Source organism: Haliotis cracherodii, unplaced genomic scaffold, assembly GCF_022045235.1.
Source record: "Haliotis cracherodii isolate W230 unplaced genomic scaffold, xgHalCrac1.p SCAF_2, whole genome shotgun sequence".
In the NCBI taxonomy this organism is placed as follows: domain Eukaryota; kingdom Metazoa; phylum Mollusca; class Gastropoda; order Lepetellida; family Haliotidae; genus Haliotis; species Haliotis cracherodii.
In genome coordinates, this window is record NW_027266275.1 from 1,310,600 (window position 1) to 1,332,811 (window position 22,212).

Here is a 22,212-nt window from a genome sequence, read left to right on the forward strand (position 1 = left end):
GAAATATTACATGGGTTATACACAGTTCGCAGGGTAACACTATCATTTAAATACAACATGGGTTATACACAGTACGCAGGGAACACTATCAATTGAATACAACGTGGGTTATACACAGTCCGCAGGGAAACGCTCTCACTTGAATACAATGTGGGTTACACACGGTCTGCAGTGGAAAACTACCACTGAAATATAACGTGGGTTATACACAGTTCGCAGGGGGACACCATCACTTGAATACAACGTGGGTTACACACATTTCGCAGGGGAACACTATCACCTTTGAATACAACGTGGGTTATACACAGTTCGCAGGAGAACACTATCACTTGAATACAACATGTGTTATACACAGTTCGCAGGGGAACACTATCACTTAAAAACAACGTGGGTTATACACAGTTCGCAAGGAAACGCTCTCCCTTGAATACAACGTGGGTTACACACAGTCCGCAGGGGAACACTACCACTGAAATATAACGTGGGTTATACACAGCTCGCAGGGGGACACTATCAATTGAATACAACGTGGGTTACACACAGTTCGCAGGGAACACTATCACCTTTGAATACAACGTGGGTTATACACAGTTCGCAGGGGAACACTATTACTTGAATACAACATGTGTTATACACAGTTCGCAGGGGAACACTATCACTTTAATACAACGTGGGTTATACACAGTTCGCAGGGAAACACTATTACTTGAATACAACGTGGGTTACACACAGTCCGCAGGGGAACACTATCACTGAAATATTACGTGGGTTATACATAGTTCGCAGGGGAACAGTATCAGTTTGATACAACGTGGGTTATACTCAGTTCGCAAGGGAACAATATCTGTTAGCTACATTGTGGGTTATACATATTTCGCAGGGGGACACTATCACTTAAATATAACACGTGTTATACACAGTTCGCAGGGGGGCAGTATCAGTTTGATACAACATGGGTTATACAAAGTCCACAGTAAAACATTCTCACTTGAATACAACGTGGGTTATACACAGTTCGCAGGGAAACACTACCACTGAAATATTACGTGGGTTATACACATGTACAGTTCGCAGGGGAACACTATCATTTAAATACAGCATGGGTTATACACAGTACGCAGGGAAGACACTACCACTTGAATACAACGTCGGTTATACACAGTTCGCAGGGAAACACTACCACTGAAATATTACGTGGGTTATACACATGTACAGTTCGCAGGGGAACACTATCATTTAAATACAGCATGGGTTATACACAGTACGCAGGGGGGACACTATCACTTGAATACAACGTCGGTTATACATAGTTCGCAGGGGGACAGTATCAGTAAGATACAACGTGGGTTTCACACAGTCCGCAGGGGAACAGTATCAGTTAGATACAACGTGGGTTATACACAGTTTGCAGGGGAACAGTATCAGTTAGATACAACATGGGTTATACACCGTTCGCAGGGGAACACCATCACTTGAATACAACGTGCGTTACACACAGTCCGCAGGGGAACACTGCCACTGAAGTATAACGTGGGTTATACACAGTTCGCAGGGAAACACTCTCACTTGAATACAATGTGGGTTACACACGGTCCGCAGGGGAACAGTACCACTGAAATATAACGTGGGTTATACACAGCTCGCAGGGGGACACCATCACTTGAGTACAACGTGGGTTACACACAGTTCTCAGGGGAACATTATCACCTTTGAATACAACATCTGTTATACACAGTTCGCAGGGGAACACTATCACTTAAATACAACGTGGGTTATACACAGTCCGCTGGGGAACACTATCACTTAAATACAACATGGGTTATACACAGTTCGCAGGGAAACGCTCTCACTTGAATACAATGTGGGTTACACACGGTCTGCAGTGGAAAACTACCACTGAAATATAACCATCACTTGAATACAACGTGGGTTACACACATTTCGCAGGGGAACACTATCACCTTTGAATACAACGTGGGTTATACACAGTTCGCAGGAGAACACTATCACTTGAATACAACATGTGTTATACACAGTTCGCAGGGGAACACTATCACTTAAAAACAACGTGGGTTATACACAGTTCGCAGGGAAACGCTCTCCCTTGAATACAACGTGGGTTACACACAGTCCGCAGGGGAACACTACCACTGAAATATAACGTGGGTTATACACAGCTCGCAGGGGGACACTATCAATTGAATACAACGTGGGTTACACACAGTTCGCAGGGAACACTATCACCTTTGAATACAACGTGGGTTATACACAGTTCGCAGGGGAACACTATTACTTGAATACAACATGTGTTATACACAGTTCGCAGGGGAACACTATCACTTTAATACAACGTGGGTTATACACAGTTCGCAGGGAAACACTATTACTTGAATACAACGTGGGTTACACACAGTCCGCAGGGGAACACTATCACTGAAATATTACGTGGGTTATACATAGTTCGCAGGGGAACAGTATCAGTTTGATACAACGTGGGTTATACTCAGTTCGCAAGGGAACAATATCTGTTAGCTACATTGTGGGTTATACATATTTCGCAGGGGGACACTATCACTTAAATATAACACGTGTTATACACAGTTCGCAGGGGGGCAGTATCAGTTTGATACAACATGGGTTATACAAAGTCCACAGTAAAACATTCTCACTTGAATACAACGTGGGTTATACACAGTTCGCAGGGAAACACTACCACTGAAATATTACGTGGGTTATACACATGTACAGTTCGCAGGGGAACACTATCATTTAAATACAGCATGGGTTATACACAGTACGCAGGGGGGACATTACCACTTGAATACAACGTGGGTTATACACAGTTCGCAGGGAAACACTACCACTGAAATATTACGTGGGTTATACACATGTACAGTTCGCAGGGGAACACTATCATTTAAATACAGCATGGGTTATACACAGTACGCAGGGGGGACACTATCACTTGAATACAACGTCGGTTATACATAGTTCGCAGGGGGACAGTATCAGTAAGATACAACGTGGGTTTCACACAGTCCGCAGGGGAACAGTATCAGTTAGATACAACGTGGGTTATACACAGTTTGCAGGGGAACAGTATCAGTTAGATACAACATGGGTTATACACCGTTCGCAGGGGAACACCATCACTTGAATACAACGTGCGTTACACACAGTTCGCAGGGGAACACCATCACTTGAATACAACGTGCGTTACACACAGTTCGCAGGGGAACACTGCCACTGAAGTATAACGTGGGTTATACACAGTTCGCAGGGAAACACTCTCACTTGAATACAATGTGGGTTACACACGGTCCGCAGGGGAACAGTACCACTGAAATATAACGTGGGTTATACACAGCTCGCAGGGGGACACCATCACTTGAGTACAACGTGGGTTACACACAGTTCTCAGGGGAACATTATCACCTTTGAATACAACATCTGTTATACACAGTTCGCAGGGGAACACTGTCACTTAAATATAACGTGGGTTATACACAGTTCGCAGGGAAACGCTCTCCCTTGAATACAACGTGGGTTACACACAGTCCGCAGGGGAACACTACCACTGAAATATAACGTGGGTTATACACAGTTCGCAGGGGAACAGTATCTTTTTTATACAACGTGGGTCATACACAGTTCGCAAGGGAACATTATCTGTTAGTTACAACGTGGGTTATACACAGTTCGCAGGGGGACAGTATCAGTTTGATACAACGTGGGTTATACACAGTTCGCGGGGGGAAGGATTAGTTCGATACAACGTTGGGTATGAACAGTCCGCAGGGGAACAGTATCAGTTAGATACAACGTTGGCCATACTCAGTTCGCAGGGGAACAGTATCAGTAAGTTACAATGTGGGTTGTACACAGTCCGCAGGGGAACAGTATGAGTAAGATACAACGTGGGTTATACACAGTTTGCAGGGGATCCCGGAACAGTATCAGTTAGATACAACGTGGGTTATATACAGTCCGCAGAGGAACAGTATCAGTTAGATACAACGTGGGTTATACACAGTTCGCAGAGGAAGAGTATCAGTTAGATACAACGTATGCTATGCGCGAGGGAGGGAAACACCATAACGTAAATGCACAGAGTCGTATACTCAACTCGCGGGGAATGGTATCACATAAACATAACATGTGCAATAAACAGTCGGCAGAACCCAACATGCCCAGAGGACACAGACCCAACAAACTCACACATGTACCCAGCATAGATGTATAAAATGTGTACGATTCCTTTTTGACAACCTACCCGTCTCTTCGATGCAGCCAATCTGTTGTCTCGTCCAGAATCCGCTTCTCCTGGGGGCTTTTTAAGCCACACGACATAGCCGATACATCCATTTGTAAACGCGAGAACTGACAGGGGTAGAAAGTATTGTGTCACCATGATACCCATACTGTACACATACTTATGGAAGTCATTGTCCCATTTCTCCAGACAGAGCCCATTCGACGACGGGTCATTTGGGTACTGGGGTTTGGGGTACGTCACCTTCGACTTGACAGCTGTTGGTAAAGGCAGTGCGCAGGACAGGAAGAGTATTGACACGATTATCACCAGCAGACGACTCTTTGACATCCGGGGCTTTAGAGGGAATAAAATGGCGACGAACCTGTCAAGGCTCATGGCCACTAGGGTGAGAGAACTGACGTAAACGGCGACCACCTGAAGATACTGCCACACAGGGCACATGACACTCCCGAATGGCCAGTACAGCATGAGGTTAGCGAACACAGAGAACGGGTTGCAGATCACTGCCTTGATGATGTCACTGAGAGCCAGAGTAAGGAGGAACAGGTTGGTGACTGTTCTCATCCTGTGGTCGGAGAGGATGATGTAGCAGACGGCGACGTTCCCGCTGACGGCGACGAGAATGATGAGGGTGTACATGAGGACGAGGATGATTGTGACGGTGAGGCTGACGCCAGAGTCTGCGAGAGGGGCACCGGAAGCGTTGGTCAAGAGTTCCGTTGTTTGCAGGAAGACAGAGTAGCTGGTGTTCTGTCCACTCATCTCGACAACGTCCCGTCCTCGGCAGCACGTGCAGATGAAGATGAAGCTGAAACATGCAGGATGTGTACATTACAGACAGGGATGCAACCGCTGCTACATGGATTAGAACGTAACACACCAGATTAAGCGTTGGAGGGGTAGCCGAATACCTAACGCGCTCGCTCGTCACACCGAGGCCCGGGTTCGAGTTCCCACATGTAAACCCCATTTCTTGTGCCCATTGCCTTGCTTTTGCCAGAAATTGTGACAAGTGACGTGAAATCAGTCAGTTTTGCTTCCAAACTACATTTGTTTTTTGTTTAACACCGCACTCGGCATTATTCCAGCTATATGACGGCAGTCTGTAAATAATCGTTTCTGGACCAGACAATCCAGTGATTGATATCATGAGTATCGATCCACGCAGTTGGGATACGATGACCTGCATCAACCACGTCAACGAGCCTGACCACCCGGTCCCTTTAGTCGCCTCTCACGACAAGCACATTCGCCATTTACGGCAAACATTGGTTGCTGAAGGCCTATTCTACCCAAGATCTTCAAAGGTATCCCCCACTAAAAGGAACCAGATACCAGAGACTGAAACAACAACCGAAACGTGCTTGGCATAGTCATGAAGTAAACGTAACTGTACGGAAGATGATATATGTATGTCAACTTCTTTATTATGAGGAACACACTGTTTCGGAGTATATGCTTATTCCTTCATCAGGTGAAGGTGTATCACGTACATTTCAACTACACCTGCAGGTGTATTACCTTCATTTCAACTACACCTTCAGGTGTATTACGTTCATTTCAACTACACCTGCAGGTGTATTACGTTCATTTCAACTACACCTGCAGGTGTATAACGTTCATTTCAACTACACCTGCAGGTGTATTACGTTCATTTCAACAACAAGTGAATCACGTCGTTTCAACAACATCTGCAATTATATCACGTTCAATTCAACTACACCTGCAAGTGCATCATGTACATTTCAACAACACCTGCAAGTGTATCACGTACATTTCAACTACATCTGCAGGTGCATCACGTATATTTCAAGTACACCTGCAAGTGTATCCTGTACATTTCAACTACATCTGCAGGTGTATCACGTTCATTTCAAATGCACCTGCAGGTGCATCATGTACGTTTCAACTACACCTGCAAGTGTATCATGTACATTTCAACTACACCTGCAGGTGTATTACGTTCATTTCAAGAACATCTGCAAGTGTATCACGTTCAATTCAACTACACCTGCAGGTGTATTACGTTCATTTCAACAACATCTGCAAGTGTATCACGTTCATTTCAACTACACCTGCAAGCGTTTCACGTTCATTTCAAGTACACCTGCAGGTGCATCACGTTCATTTCAACTACACCTGCAGGTGCATCACGTACATTTCAACTACATCTGCAAGTGTATCATGTACATTTCAACTACACCTGCAAGTGTATCACGTACATTTCAACTACATCTGCAGGTGCATCACGTACATTTCAAGTACACCTGCAAGTGTATCACGTACATTTCAACTACACCTGCAAGTGTATCCTGTACATTTCAACTACATCTGCAGGTGTATCACGTTCATTTCAAATGCACCTGCAGGTGCATCATGTACATTTCAACTACATCTGCAGGTGTATCAGTAACTCTCCGACTACTTGGGAAAATGCGGGTTAGAAATGAAACCAGGGACATGAAATTTGTGCAACCCCGAGGAGCAAAAAACAACAATAGGCGAGCAAGCCTGCACACTTCCTGTTTGATTCCTTCTAAGCCTTCGTTCTCAAAGGGTGGTTTGAATATGCATGAATATATATGATATTCGCTGAGTGTTACTTTGCATGACCATACAGGTAAGCAGAAGGGGAATTCCCTCGACTGAAATATTGGGATTCCCAACAGTCCGAAGTAATATAAGTATTCCGTTTCGGTGGGCGTGGCAAATCGTTTTACATTCACTGGGGCTTCATTGCAATAACACGTGACCAATTCAGCCAATCTGAATGCAGTAAGAAGAAGACGTTTATTCCTGAATGAAGGCCACATGGCCCAGAGTTCATTTACAGGAATAATCTATACTATGCAGATGCACAAATATTCTTACAACAAGCGTTCATCTTTTTTGACATTTGTATTTACATAGGTAAATGACTTTATTAAATATATGGACAGATTTTTAATAATACAATCATTTCTGGTAGATAGAAGACTGATAAATTTTGGGACAGATGGTTGCACATGGTAACACTTTGTAATTAAATTTTCTCTACTACTTTTATAAAAAGGACAAATAAACAAAAAAATGGTATTCATTTTCTATTTCATAGCGGTTACATTTCATACTTAAACTAAACGAATACTCTTTGGTTGTATTAAATCGAGTTTTCTGTACATTCAGATTATGGCTTAAACAACGGAATTTACATAAGGCTCTGAGAAGATCTCTTTCACATGCTAAGGTAGACAGATATTTTTCTATCTCGAGTAGTGATTTATAAGATGAATAATCCTCAAGGAAAGAAGAATTTGTGATTTTGTAATGCCAGTTTTTAACTTCTATATCTTTACATCGTTGTTTGAATATAACCATGAAGCATTTCATATCGCCGGAATCCTGAGACAACAACACATATGAAAACCCAGTTTGAAACAATAATTTTCTTATATAAGAAACACAGTTAATTTGACAATTTTTGTCATAGGCTTTTAACACATAGTAACAGGGATACGGATATCTTGCTTCATGTAATCTAAGTAGTCGACGTAAGTACTTAATACAACGACTGTAATAGTGTACACACAGTGATGTTCTTCCCAGCTCTCCAGGAATTGCATTTGTTGATATTCTTTTATTAACAAAAAGAACACTTTTAAAGAAATTACTCTGAACCTTTTCAATGCTTTTTCTATAGGTATGTCATAGCGACTGATTTATGACTACCATTGTCTGCAGTACATTTGACTTCAAGGGCAATTTACCATGTAGCCATGTCTCCATAACTTAATTGTCATTACGTTTTAGGCGCTAATCCCCGTTGTTAATCCTCACCAACATTTCATGGTATTTTGACTGTCAGTCAGCCTGGACTACCATATCACTTCCGTTTAACTACTGCTTTTTATAGTATGGCATTTATTGCCCTAATTGATCATCCCATGAACTGTGTTTGTTAATCACGCCCATATGTCCAAAGCAACGTCGTTGTCTCTTTGTCTGTCCATTGTTGTTCATTACTATATATGTGCTACCATTACACAGTTACTACGGTGTTAGTCAGGCTTGGTATTCCGAGTGCTGGCATACGGACGACCTCGAGCAGGATATGCTGCTCGTAGGAAACGCCCTGAGGTGAGCTGGAGCTCCGCTCACCTCTTGTACGCCTGAGCTGGAAAGTCTGCTCATTGCTGTGTTTGACTATGTGTTGTCAGAGCAGGTATTCCGCTCATTGTGCAATTGTTGTTTATTGTTTACATGTTGTGCATAAAGCGTTCCGGGACAGTGATGTCGATTTTGTCCTTTATTCCCCCAAGAGCTAATTCCCCGTCAACACATGCGCGTTGGCAGGTACATCCCCAAATTTCTGAGACATATAAAAGATCAGGAGCAATCTTTGAATCAAATATTTTAGAAGCAGTAGAAAATGGGAGAGATGGGAATTTCTTTATCATATTTAACAAAGGAAAAGTCGCTTTTCTTGCTTGAAAAGCTAGTGTATCACATGCTTTAGTCCAAACAAGCCTTGAAGAGAATAGTAGACCAGGGTATTCGAACTATGATACAACTTCAATTTGCGAACCTTTATAAAACCATTTCTCAGTTTTCCTCAGATAACCGCCGTTCCTAAAAACTATGATATTTGTCTTATCTAAATTAACTTCAAGGCCCCATTGTTACAATAAGAGTCTAAAGCATCTAGTTTTCTCTGCAGTCCAATTACACAATCGTCAATAAGAGTGACATCATCAGCAAATAAAAATAACATGATTTCATCAAAATTATCTTTCATAAATATGCCTCTTAGCCCAAACATTTCCATTTCACGTACACACTCGTTTATAAAAAGTATAAAAAGAACAGGACTTAACATGCAACCTTGTCTAACACCATTTGTAGTGTTAAAAAAACTTGTTTTCACATCTTCAACCCTTACACATGCTTTTATATTTTCATACATATTTCTAAGGATAATAAACATTTCACCATGAACACCTCTATTCAATAACACATATAACAACATATTTCTGTCTACATAGTCGAAGGCTTTACTAAAGTCTATGAAACAGGCATAAAAACCGTCAATACCAGGTGCTTTCAAGTGGTTCAATTCTGGTTGAATGTTTACGGAGGCAACAATCTGTTAACCTGCTGGGACTACAGCAGTTCGTTAACACCAAGGTTGTTGTCTCGGTGCACAGGACTCTGAACTCCTGTCAGGATATCGTTAGAGACTATGCTAGTTGTCTTTCTGACATGAGCGAAGAAGAGATTGTAGATGAAATAAAGGTACAAGGTGTAACCGCTGTAAAGCGTTTCACCAAAAAACAAAATGAAAAAGTCATCAAAATGAACATGTACTTTTGACCTGCAGAAAATCCCGACTTCTCTCAGACCTGGCTATTTCAACTTCGGAGTGAAGGTATATGTGCCAAACCCAATCCGATGCTTCAAGTGCCAACGATTTGGCCATGGTGCTAAATTCTGCACCCGCAACACTGTCTGCGTCCGTTGTGGTGGAGCTCACGAGAGCTCCGACTGCTCAACTGAATCTATCAAATGTGCAAACTGATATGGTGACCATGTTGCTTCATCGAAAGTCTGCACATCATAAATATACGAGTCCCAAATTCTGAAAATAAAATGCACCCGAAATATCTCGTATCACGACGCAAAAAGGTTAGTTCAACCGCAATCCCAAACTACTGCTGCAAAAACTTATTCTGCTACAGCCTCTTCGAAAAATTCTGTCAAAAAAGTTCATACAATTTCCACTTCTTGTCAAACAACTTTATCTTGGGTGACGGAACGGCAGATCACCCTTGAGGATGTGACTCCCATCACTAGAGCACCGTCACATGTCTCGACATCAGCTTCACAGACTGAATTCGTACATTATGAACAAGAATCAGTTAAAGAAACGGAACCATTCAAGGGCGATGCCTACTTGACCAATAAAGAAAAAAAAAAGATTAAGAAAAGAGCCAGGACCCACCAACACTTGGAGGTGCCTTCTCATACACCTAACCCTGTTGAGGTTCACAATTCGTCTGAACCTCTGGAGATGGAGGTCACCTGGGAGTGGTCCTCCCTCACGTTCCAGATCACCAATTGAGCCACCATGAGTAGCTCTCCAAATATCATCCAGTGGAATTGCAGAGGACTAAGAAATAATTTTAATGATTTGCAATCATTAATACAAGATCATAAACCATCAGCATTTTTGCCCCCAAGAGACTTACTTGAAAACCACTGATCTAATGGATATCAGACAGTATAATTCGTATCATTTCTATTCACCTTCGGGTGCTAAAGCTACTGGAGGTTCTTCTGTCTTGGTGAGGCAGGGTGTTATTCACAGCCCTGTAACTCTTGATACCCCACTTCATAACTATGCACATTGTTCTTACCCTATGCTCTGTTTACATCCCTCCATTGTCTACTATGACGCAGACTGACCTTCAGGCCCTGTTTGACCAGCTGCCTAAGCCGTGTATTATTATGGGCGATTCCAATGGCAATAATCCGCTTTGGGGCAGTGCGCATACAAGTAACAAAGGAAAGACCATAGAAGATTTCATTTCTGATAACGATTTGTGCATATATAATGATGGGTCAGACACTTATCTACATCCTGGAACAGGTACTTACTCTTCTCTGGATTTGTCAATTACAGATTCAGAAATACTGAATGAATTTGAATGGTCAGTCCACAATGACTTCTGTGGAAGTCACCATTTCCCTACTATTTTACAGCCTGTGATCCCATCTGATGTTCCTCATTCATCTAAATGGAACTTTAATGAAGCTAACTGGGCCTTCTATGGAACTCTCTGTACCAACAAACTTAAACCTTATCTTTTTATTGGTGTTCCTGATGCTATCAAATGTTTTTTTCTGATGAATTAACAAAAAATGCCGATGAATGTATTCCAAAGTCCTCTGCGGTTCCTCACATATGAAAACCATGGTTTAATGATGCTTGCAAACAAGCTAGGAAGGCCAGGAAAAAGGCCGAGCATTATTTCCGCCGCCATCCAATGGTGCATAATCTAAATAAATTGAAGATTATGAATGCTAAAGCCAGGCGCATATTTAAACAAAGCAAACGCCAATATGGCAAAAATATATCTCTAAAATAAATTCACGTACTCCATTGTCTAAAGTATGGAACATGAATAAAAGAATTAAAGGAAAGGGTTCGAAAACTAGCATCCACCATCTTAAAAAGGAGGATGACTTGTTGACAGATACTTCAGATATTGCCAATAAACTTGGTGAAACTCTGTCTAAACATTCTTCCTCGTCGAATTATGTCCCTAAATTCCAATCCTACAAAGAGCAGCAAGAAAATAAATCTATTAATTTCAAATCAGATAATGGGAAAGATTATAATGAAATCTTCTCCATGCTTGAGCTCCATACTGCTATTGGGCAAGCTCATGATACTGCTTCAGGATCGGATAATATACCTTATCAAATCCTCAAACATTTACCACAATCATGTCTAGAAACCCTTTTAACAATATTTGATGACATCTGGATTTCAGGAGAATTTCCTTCTTCGTGGCGTGAAGCTATTATTGTTCCAATGCCTAAACCTGGTCGTGATCATACTGATCCTTCAAATTATCGACCAATTTCATTGACCAGCTGCGTTTGCAAAGCTATGGAACGTATGATCAATAATCGTTAAGTACAATCGATCATTTAGTTCGTTTGGAAACTTTTGTTAAAAATGCCATCATAAACAAATAACATGCAGTGTCTATCTTTTTCGATTTAGAAAAAGCATATGACACTACATGGAAACATGGTATTTTAAAAGATTTACATGATTTGGGGTTGCGAGGTCGTTTGCATCAATTTATCTCCAAATTTTTATCAGACAGGCAATTTCAAGTTCGTGTTGGTTCCACCCTGTCTGATCATTACAATAAGAATCAGGCTGTCCCAGAAGGCAGTATTTTGTCTGTCACATTGCTCAGTATTAAGAAAACTAGCTTATCTAAGGTTTTAAATGATTCCATTGATGGATCTCTATTCATGGATGATTTTAACATTTCATGTCGTGGTACAAATATGCATACTATTGAAAGACAATTACAGTTATGTCTAAATAAAATCCATAAATGGTCATTAGAAAATGGTTTTAAATTTTCAATATCAAAAACGACTTGTATATATTTTTGTAGAAAATACAAATCACATAAAGACCCAGAACTAGTTTTGGATAGCACTCCTATCAAAGTTGTAAAAGAAGCCAAGTTTGGGGCATTATTTTTTACCACCATCTGACCTTTTACCACACTTAAAATATTTGAAAAAATAAATGCCTGAAGGCCCTTGACCTCAAAAGTGGGGAGGGGATCAGAAAATCCTCCTCAAACTGTACAGAGCACTTATCCGTTCTAAACTGGACTATGGCTCCATCATCTATGGTAACTTAAAAATATTATATAGTATTCATCATCAAGGCCTGAGGCTTTGCCTTGGATCCTTCAGAACATCCCCTATCGAAAGTCTCTATGTGGAGACTGATGAGCCATCACTTAATCGACGTCGGATAAAACTCTCATTACAATATCTTACAAAGCTTTATTCGAATCAAACTAATCCTGCATATGGTTGCGTTTTTCATCCTCTCTATGAGGACATATACCTTAAAAAGCCATCCCTTATTCCTCCACTCGGTCTACGAATCAAACCTGCTATTTCTGCTGCTAATATCGATCTTAAAAATATAGCTCCAACTCAGCTTTTGTCTTCTCCACCACGGCAGTTGGTACAGCCAGAGGTTGATCTGTCATTAACTAAACTTAAGAAATCCGAAACAAACCAACTAATTTACCAACAAGCATTTAATCAGCTGCGGAACACATATAAAACTTACAAAACTATGTTCACAGATGGATCCAAGGACGGTGACGCGGTTGCCAGCGCCACTGTCATTGGATCCAGGACTATTTCTTCACAACTTCGAGATCATAGTTCTATTTTAACAGCTGATTCCCATGCCATTTTAACAACTCTAAAATAAATTGGTAAACATTCTAAGCATAGGCAATTTGTATTATTTTCAGACTCTCTCTCATGTCTTCAGGCTATCAAAAATATATCATTTAACCATCCACTTTTAATCCAAATTATTGAATTATATAATAAACTCGCTACTGGCCAATATGACATCGTCTTTTGTTGGTTACCCAGCCATGTTGGAATCACTGGGAACACAATGGCCGATGCTGCTGCAAAAGCAGCACTCAACAAATCTGTGACACCACTTCTGATTCCATACAGCGACATCAAACCTGTTATTAGATGTTACATCAGAGATCAAATGCAACAGAAGTGGGACACTCAAGTAGGTATCAATAAATTACATGAAATTAAACCAAATATCAGTTACACCTACTTGGGTTGTCAGTCCCGATTTGAAGAGGTCATTTTAGTAGATGTAGTAGATATAGTCACGAATATTTATAAAAAGGTGAAGATCCTCCATTTTGTATCCCTAGTGAATCACGGTCAAACATGTCCTGCTTGTCTGTATTGATTTTGCCATCACAAGGGATAACTATTTCAAATCATCTTCTCTAAAGGATCTTTTTAACAATACTCATTCTCATTTAATTATTGAATTTTAAAAGAAATAGAATTGTATTGTAAATTTTGATAATGTCTTGTATAAAATGAAAACTTTATAAAATTGGTAGAATGTATTTATATCTGATCTTTTTAATAATATTCATTCTCATTTAATTATTGAGTTTTTAAAAGAAATAGAATTGTATAGTAAATTTTGATAATGTCTTGTATAAAATGAAAACCTTTTAAAATTGGTAGAATGAATTTATATCTGAGTTTGTTATTGGCTGTATCCTCAAAGGGGGTTGACGTAGTTTTACAACTATTGTCCCCCTGAGAGTATATAGTAAGTCCATGTCATTCGAAGAATAGTTCTGCCTACTAGACCTTTTAAACGTATTATATTTGGAATTTTAATTGTGGCTAACTTTGCGTACAATCGCTAATTGCTGAAGGGTTGATGTAAATCCTGCTGGGTTCCATGCAGGAAGCTAAAGTTCTGTAAGTCCCCATGGTACTTAGTATGGTGATCTACCTTCAGCTGCTGGCGATCTATAGCCCTTTTTTATATTGTACCGTTATAAATAGAGATATCTTTTTATAGTTGAATGCTAGTTTTAAATACTAATCTGTGATATTCTAGTAATTTTACTGTCCATCGATGACAGGTTTTTATTTAGGTAAAATATATGTATTAAAAATGTATAATTTCTCGCCACGATATGGCTGAAATATTGCCAATGTGACGTAAAGCATTAACTCACTCACTCACTCACTCACTACAAAGCCACTCCGTCTGAAAATCTTCCAGAGTCTTTCAATCTCCTGGCAGGTGATGCAAACCAAATAAAGTCTGGGAAAATATTTCTAATCCTGTCAGTGACAGGTTGCATGGTCTCTATCAGGCCAAATATTTCATATTTCTGACAAAAGTTAAAAAAGTCTGTGTCTTGAATGTGTGAATGAATGCCTTGCACATTCCAAGCGCAGACATTGTGGTTAAATGTCGAGCTTAGAGGCGTTGTCTGTTGACGGGGAAGCTGTGACGTGACTCGTGCTGGTACTTCAGTGGGCCACGGCCGTCTTCCTTGTCTGAAGCAGAAGAAAAAGAGGCGCGAGAAGAAGAGCCTTCGGCGCGTCTCCCTTCGCCCCTCCCCTGGGGGCCGGGTGGGCCATCCGCCCTGTCCGCTGGAGAATGGTGACGGGGTCTGCTACGGGTCGATGAGTGTTTACCTCGTTTACTGCACACCCGTTGTAATCCCCCATTACTGTCTAATACAAAAATATTATCACCTATGATGAGCTTGTCATAAGATAAGTAGGCTGTCTTGTCTTCACCTCTGGCGTCCAGCATGTAGTGGATGAGTCCGGCTCTAGTCTGTCGTGTCTTCAGTGTGTAGTCTTCTCCAACTCGTAGGATCTCATTCTTCTTTAACTTATCTCTAGCACTTGAAACCACTCTGGATTTGTCTTTGTAAGAGAGGAATTTGCATTTAATAGGTTTTGATTTATTTTTGCTTTTTAACCGGTGTGCGCGTTCAGGAACTGAACCTGCATCCTTGAGGTCTAAATCATCCTTAAAAAAAATTCCCACTTATTCCTCAGTCTGATCGCAACTTTCACCCGGAGACCCCTCAATGCCATGCATTATAATGCTATTGCGTCTGCTCTGTGCTTCAGCCACATCAACACTATCCTCTAACTCTGTCACACGTTTCTTCAGTTCAGTATTTTCTGATTTCAGTTTATCAAATTCCTTATTGAATTCAGATTTCACATTGTCAAACTTTTTGTTCAAGCCTGAAATTTCCGACCTGATATTTTTCAGAATATCCGTTTCAATTACCTCGATATGATCACTATCGCCATTCAATTCGTTGTCTCCCTCGTTAGTCAGGGTTGATTGCCTCGCTGACCTAGTTCGACAATTAGATTCCCTATCCCTTGGCCCAGGGTTCATTTCAATGTCACAACAGACTTCTATCAGTCTTGCATCACATGGTTCAAAGCTACCACAATTTGTATCAGAATTGTCACATGTGAATTTGAAAACGTTCTCACTGTACTGTTTGGTACGTCTGTCCCCACAAGTCAGGTGTGAGTCGGCCGCTCATGTACACAGGTGAACAGAGAATGAGTACAAAGCAAAATTGCCTTTGTAAAAAAATGTTCCTGATAAAGTCAATTTACTCACTTTGAACTTTGATTGATGAGTTTGGGGTAAAAATGTCCCAATGCGGGCACGCCAACACTGTAGTGTGACTCCCATGGCCGCACGAGAAGGGCGGGCGCACTGGTGACGAATTCCAAAGTCGATATCTACCTGTCCTGAGGTGAGCTTGATTACAGGTGCGCTTACAAGCACAATCTCGACTTGTAGTAGAGAATTATATAGCCAAAGTGGGCAACATCAATCCACGAAGTCATATCACACCATAATATGATGTTTGATATAGTATTACTTGTCTTTTCACCACTTTTAGTGTTGATTTTTCTCCCACGACATAAACACGTCTTCACACCTTGACGGATGCGCACGTTCCACCATGTGCAGGAATCGCAATGGAAACGACGAAAATTTAAATATTGTGATTTGACAACCTCTGATTGACAAATTAGAATCGAGTAATTTCTAACTTAATGGTAGAATGATTCATAAACACGTGGTTATGATATAGTCGGAATCATAAAATGGACTGTGCTGATATCAGAGATTTTATTGATTATTGTAACTATTGTGTATGTATTCTGTATGTCTGTGTGTTTATGTGTCTGTGTGTCTGATGTGTGTCTGTGTGTCTAATGTGTGTCTTTGTGTCTAATGCGTGTCTGTGTGTCTAATGTGCGTCTGTGTGTCTAATGTGCGTCTGTGTGCCTTGTGTTGTTTTGTATGTGTCTTGCGTGTGTGTTGTGTGTGTGTTGTGTCTTCATTGTGTATGTTGTGTGTCATGCATGTGTGTTGTGTCTTCATTACGTGTGTGCTTTGTGTCTTGCATGTGTTGTGTCTTCATTGCGTATGTGTTGTATGTCCTGCATGTGTGGTGTGTCCTCATTGCGTGTGTGTTGTGTCTTCATAGCGTGTGTATTGCGTCTTCATTGCGTGTGTGTTGTGTCTTCATAGCGTGTGTGTTGTGTCTTCATTGCGTGTGTGTTGTGTCTTCATAGCGTGTGTATTGTGTCTTCTTTGCGTGTGTGCTGTGTCTTCATAGCGTGTGTATTGTGTCTTCATTGCGTGTGTCTTGTGTCTTCATTGCGTGTGTATTATGTCTTCTTTGCGTGTGTGTTGTGTCTTCACAGCGTGTGTATTGCGTCTTCTTTGCGCGTGTGTTGTGTCTTCATTGCGTGTGTGTTGTGTCTTCATTGCGTGAGTATTGTGTCTTCATAGCGTGTGTATTGTGTCTTCTTTGCGCGTGAGTTGTGTCTTCATAGCGTGTGTATTGTGTCTTCTTTGCGCGTGAGTTGTGTCTTCTTTGCGTGTGTGTTGTGTCTTCATAGCGTGTGTATTGTGTCTTCTTTGCGTGTGTGCTGTGTCTTCTTTGCGTGTGTATTTTGTTACTTCATTGCGTGTGTGTTGTGTTTTCATAGCGTGTGTATTGTGTCCTCTTTGCGTGTGTGTTGTGTCTTCATAGCATGTGTATTGTGTCTTCATTGCGTGTGTGTTGTGTCTTCATTGCGTTTGTGCTGTGTCTTCATAGCGTGTGTTGTGTCTTCATAGCGTGTGTGCTGTGTCTTCATAGCGTGTGTGTTGTGTCTTCATAGCGTGTGTATTGTGTCTTCTTTGCGTGTGTGTTGTGTCTTCATAGCGTGTGTGATGTGTCTTCATAGCGTGTGTATTGTGTCTTCATAGCGTGTGTATTGCGTCTTCATTGCGTGTGTGCTGTGTCTTCATAGCGTGTGTGTTGTGTCTTCATAGCGTGTGTATTGTGTCTTCTTTGCGTGTGTATTGTGTCTTCATTGCGTGTGTGTTGTGTCTTCATTGCGTGTGTGATGTGTCTTCATAGCGTGTGTGTTGTGTCTTTAGAGCGTGTGTGCTGTGTCTTCATTGCGTGTGTGATGTGTCTTCATAGCGTGTGTGTTGTGTCTTTATAGCGTGTGTGTTGTGTCTTCATTGCGTGTGTGTTGTGTCTTCATTGCATGTGTATTGTGTCTTCATTGCGTGTGTGCTGTGTCTTCATTGCGTGTGTATTGTGTCTTCTTTGCGTGTGTGTTGTGTCTTCATATCGTGTGTGTTGTGTCTTCATTGCGTGTGTGCTGTGTCTTCATTGCGTGTGTGTTGTGTCTTCATTGCGTGTGTGCTGTGTCTTCATTGCGTGTGTGTTGTGTGTCCTGCCTGTGTGTTGTGTCTTCATTGTCTCGTCAATGCTATATAACTCCAAGGAGGAGATCCAGATGTGATATTCCGGAGTCGAGTTGTTTAATCTACCAGTTCCTTCTGTACTTTGAACAATTAGTGCTGGTTATATACATAGCCACAGTCAACATGGCACGTTACCCCCAATCGATGTTGAGATCTGTACTGTGCATTCTCTAACAATCATAGAGGGCGTTGTCATCAAGCATCATTTAACTGATAATTGCACTGATTGAAACATGTCGGTAAGAACTTCCCATTAGAGACTATATGAATGTTGGTTAACAAGTACTTGTTCAGTCACCAAAACTAAAATATAACAAAATGTACTTTATTATCGCACGGGTAACTCAATTCACGAGTGTTGGGGCTTGCCTGTGTGTTTGAGAACCTTGCTCCCCTATGTCCGGCACGGAGCAACGTTGCGTAATTCTAAACCCATAAACCCTGTAATGAATAGCAGAACCTGGCGTGTAGCATACACTATTTAACACATCTTGCGTCTGAAATCAATTATTAATAGAAACATTTAGTTTGAAAGACCAATGTAATATCTCATGTCAAATGCACGTTTTTAACGGTATTTGATTAGCATCGTAACAAAACGTATTTTCTCTTATTTTGTTCATGAAGCACAGCCACTTAAGTGAAACATGAAAGAAAATGACGGCATCCTTCAGCGATGTCCACGCTGCGCATGTGTGTTTACGGGTGCATTATTGATTTCATCATTGAATGTATATCTTCCACATTAATAACCACTAAAAGGTTTTCTGTAGATTGAATGTCTAAGTGAAGTTTGATCACGTTGTGTTGTAGCTTGCGGAGCACAATCTATGTTAATGGCGTCATTGTGAAATCCACTAACATTTTCTATGCAAGTATGTACCAGGGAGCAGGGGGAAAACTTGGGCTCGTGTTGGCAGAGAGGTTGGGTTGAAACATCACAACCACACACTGTTGACAGGCTTACAAGGAATCAGCGTTAGTCTTCTTCGGTTTTATCAACGGCAAATCAATCTAAAACTTCATATATTTTTGCACTTTGTTTTTTTTATTCATAACTCGATGAACCTAAAGATAACAGCACATCAATGTTTACTTTAGTTACAAAAATAAGGGGATACTGGGAAATAACTTAACATAGGGGATACTGGGAAATAACTTAAAATAGGTGATACTGGGAAATAACTTAAAATAGGTGATACTGGGAAATAACCTAAAATAGGTGATACTGGAAAATAACTTAAAATAGGTGATACTGGGAAATAACTTAAAATAGGGGATACTGGGAAATAACTTCAAATAGGGGATACTGGGAAATAACTTCAAATAGGGGATAGTGGGAAATAACTTCAAATAGGGGATACTGGGAAATAACTTAACATAGGGGATACTGGGAAATAACTTAAAATAGGTGATACTGGAAATAACTTAAAATAGGGGATACTGGGAAATAACTTGAAATAGGTGATACTGGGAAATAACTTCAAATAGGGGATACTGGGAAATAACATTAAATAGGGGATACTGGGAAATAACTTCAAATAGGGGATACTTGGAAATAACTTAACGTAGGGGATACTGGGAAATAACTTAAAATTTCCAAAATTGTACGAGATATTAGTTTCTAGTTATAGTTGTATAATAATACTGAACGACATGGGGAGACATTAGTGAAGGCAGAGAAGTATGACGGTAGATGTGGTGACCACCAACGATGTTGAAGGACAAGACAGGGAATAGAGGCAAGATAAGAAATTTCACAATTGATATTTTTGGATCAGTAATGCGTAATACCGCCACGATTTGTCAAACATGTCTCGTGTTCAGTGGTTGAATAGAGGTATGGGCATATTGCTGGCCATCGCACTCTGTGGATGTTGTGCTACTGGAGGTGAGCATGAACGATTCTCGAACGATGAGCATGGGCGTTATCGCCCTGAAAGACAAAACGTCGACCAACACGGTGTGCAAACGGGACAACGAAAGGTGTCAGCATCGTGTCAGACACTACTGTGCAGTGTCTAGTTGCCTTTCCTGGCACAATATGTAGTGGGGTTCGCTCAGTCACCCCACCCTACACCATAACCAGTCCAACGCCAACTCTGTCATCAGGTCCCATGTTGACATTGGCTTGACGACGTTCATTTCGACGACAATGACCACACCCAATAAAGGAAGCACATAGTGAATCCAAATTCATCTAAGAACATGCCACGTGATCAGCTGTTCACAGACTGCGAAACAGTGAACGTATTGGCATCCCAATAACCCACAGACGCTCTGCACTCCGACGCCACATCGCCAGTTCATACACAAACAATTTAGATTAAGTAAATCACTGCGAGACAAGCAGAATCAATACAAGTAACAGGAATATTGTTACACTGTGATCAATCGACTTTCCTTGAAAGTGTCAAAATTATTGAATATAAATATACACGACTGAAAGTATGTATCTGGGCAACCCCACAGCTGACTAATATAACGATGATCATGACAATATAACGATTATGTTCAATTTAAAAAAAATAAATCACCATGAAAAAAAGCAATTCAAACCTTATTCACTGGCGAGTTATGTCTCTTTTTAAGTACTCCCCCCCCCCTCCCCCCCTCCCTCCCCCCCCCCTCCCCCCCCCCCCCCCTCTCCCTCCCCTTACATTTAGATATGATTATATACAAAATGAACCTGTACCAAAATATTCTTGAAACTACGAGACTGCTGTTGGAAGGGAAAAAAATACATGCTGGTTAAATCACAAACATGGCGATTTGCGAAACGAACAGTCTCGATTGACGAGTTAGATGAGAAATTTACAGTTTATAACGAACCATTTTTGAGTGAATAACAAACGGCCAGAAGCGATATTAACTTCATAAATGACCATCTGTTATCACTTTACCTTATCAATGTGGAACTGATGTAAAAAAAACTTCAACAGTTTGTGTAAGGGCTAGACACGTATGATAAAGCGAGACAATTCGATGGGAGGTCACTCTTGTAACTTCCGTCAAAGTGTTATGTTCACTGAAGAGAAATATCAACTGTTCACTTATCACTTTTCTCATCTTCAAAAAACTTAGTCGTTCACACTGAGGTATATAATAAATAAAAATATTACATATATGAATTGTTTACGTATTACGCATGTAAATGTATTACGCATGTGAATGTACTACGTATGAATGAACTTTTTACGGATATGATTTTTTACTATGTGCATGTATCACGGATATGCATTTATTATGGATATAACTTTTGCTCAATTATCTGAGAATAACTTTTATGAGCAGTGGATATTGAAATAAATTGTGGCATAGCACAATTAGAGGTGTTTGAAACTGTATAGGCAAGAATATGTTAAACTTCGGTTTCTATTTGTCTCTTGATTTGATACCTGTAAAATACATGTTGATTTGATACCTGTAAACAATACGTAGATCATACGCTAGAAGCCCGGGAATTTAATTACCTACAGTTGATGACATTGTTGCATTTGAAAGTCCTTCCAGAGCCCAGTGACTGCAGGACAAAGCGACAGACGGTGTTCCGTGATGTATCCCGGCGGACTGCTTCGTGGGTGTTTCTGTTTTAGCTGCGACGGATCCTGTATTGTGAAATGAAAAGACAGCGCTTACAGCTGTCCTTTGACCACCTATGACCACCCACTTGACCACCCACTTGACCACTCACGAAGAATTCATTATGCAGAGAAAACTACACTCATTTTCGTCATGTACCGTTTTAGGAAACGAGTGGACTCTGTGGACCGAGCGAAAGGAAAGTCAATGAAAAGTTCTCTAGTTTCGTACAAATGGTATCTGACTAGAAAGATTGTGTTACCTTATGTATTCCCAACGTTAAATATGTACTTAAGTGTAAATATATAACACTTTTCGTTCGTTTAGCAGACCAATCCAAAGCTGGTTGCAAAGCCAATAACTAGTGATCATCTGTATTTAAGAAATTCTTCAATTAATTGTAATTCAATCACATCGTTGTCAGTAC

General features: G+C 40.7%; 1 protein-coding gene across 2 annotated transcripts in view; it reads right to left on the reverse strand.

Annotated features, from left to right (window-relative positions):
• Positions 1–22,212, reverse strand: part of LOC139468606 (RYamide receptor-like) — a 53,600-nt gene that overhangs the window by 4,305 nt on the left and 27,083 nt on the right. Inside the window, exons 2-3 of one of the 2 annotated variants that reach the window (XM_071250727.1) lie at positions 21,677–21,811; positions 4,274–5,084 (exon numbers count right to left, since the gene is read on the reverse strand). In XM_071250727.1, the coding sequence (XP_071106828.1) occupies positions 4,274–5,038 (765 nt within the window). In that variant the 5' untranslated portion in view covers positions 5,039–5,084; positions 21,677–21,811. The remainder of the gene's footprint in view (positions 1–4,273; positions 5,085–21,676; positions 21,812–22,212) is intronic. The other variant, XM_071250726.1, reaches the window with a different exon arrangement.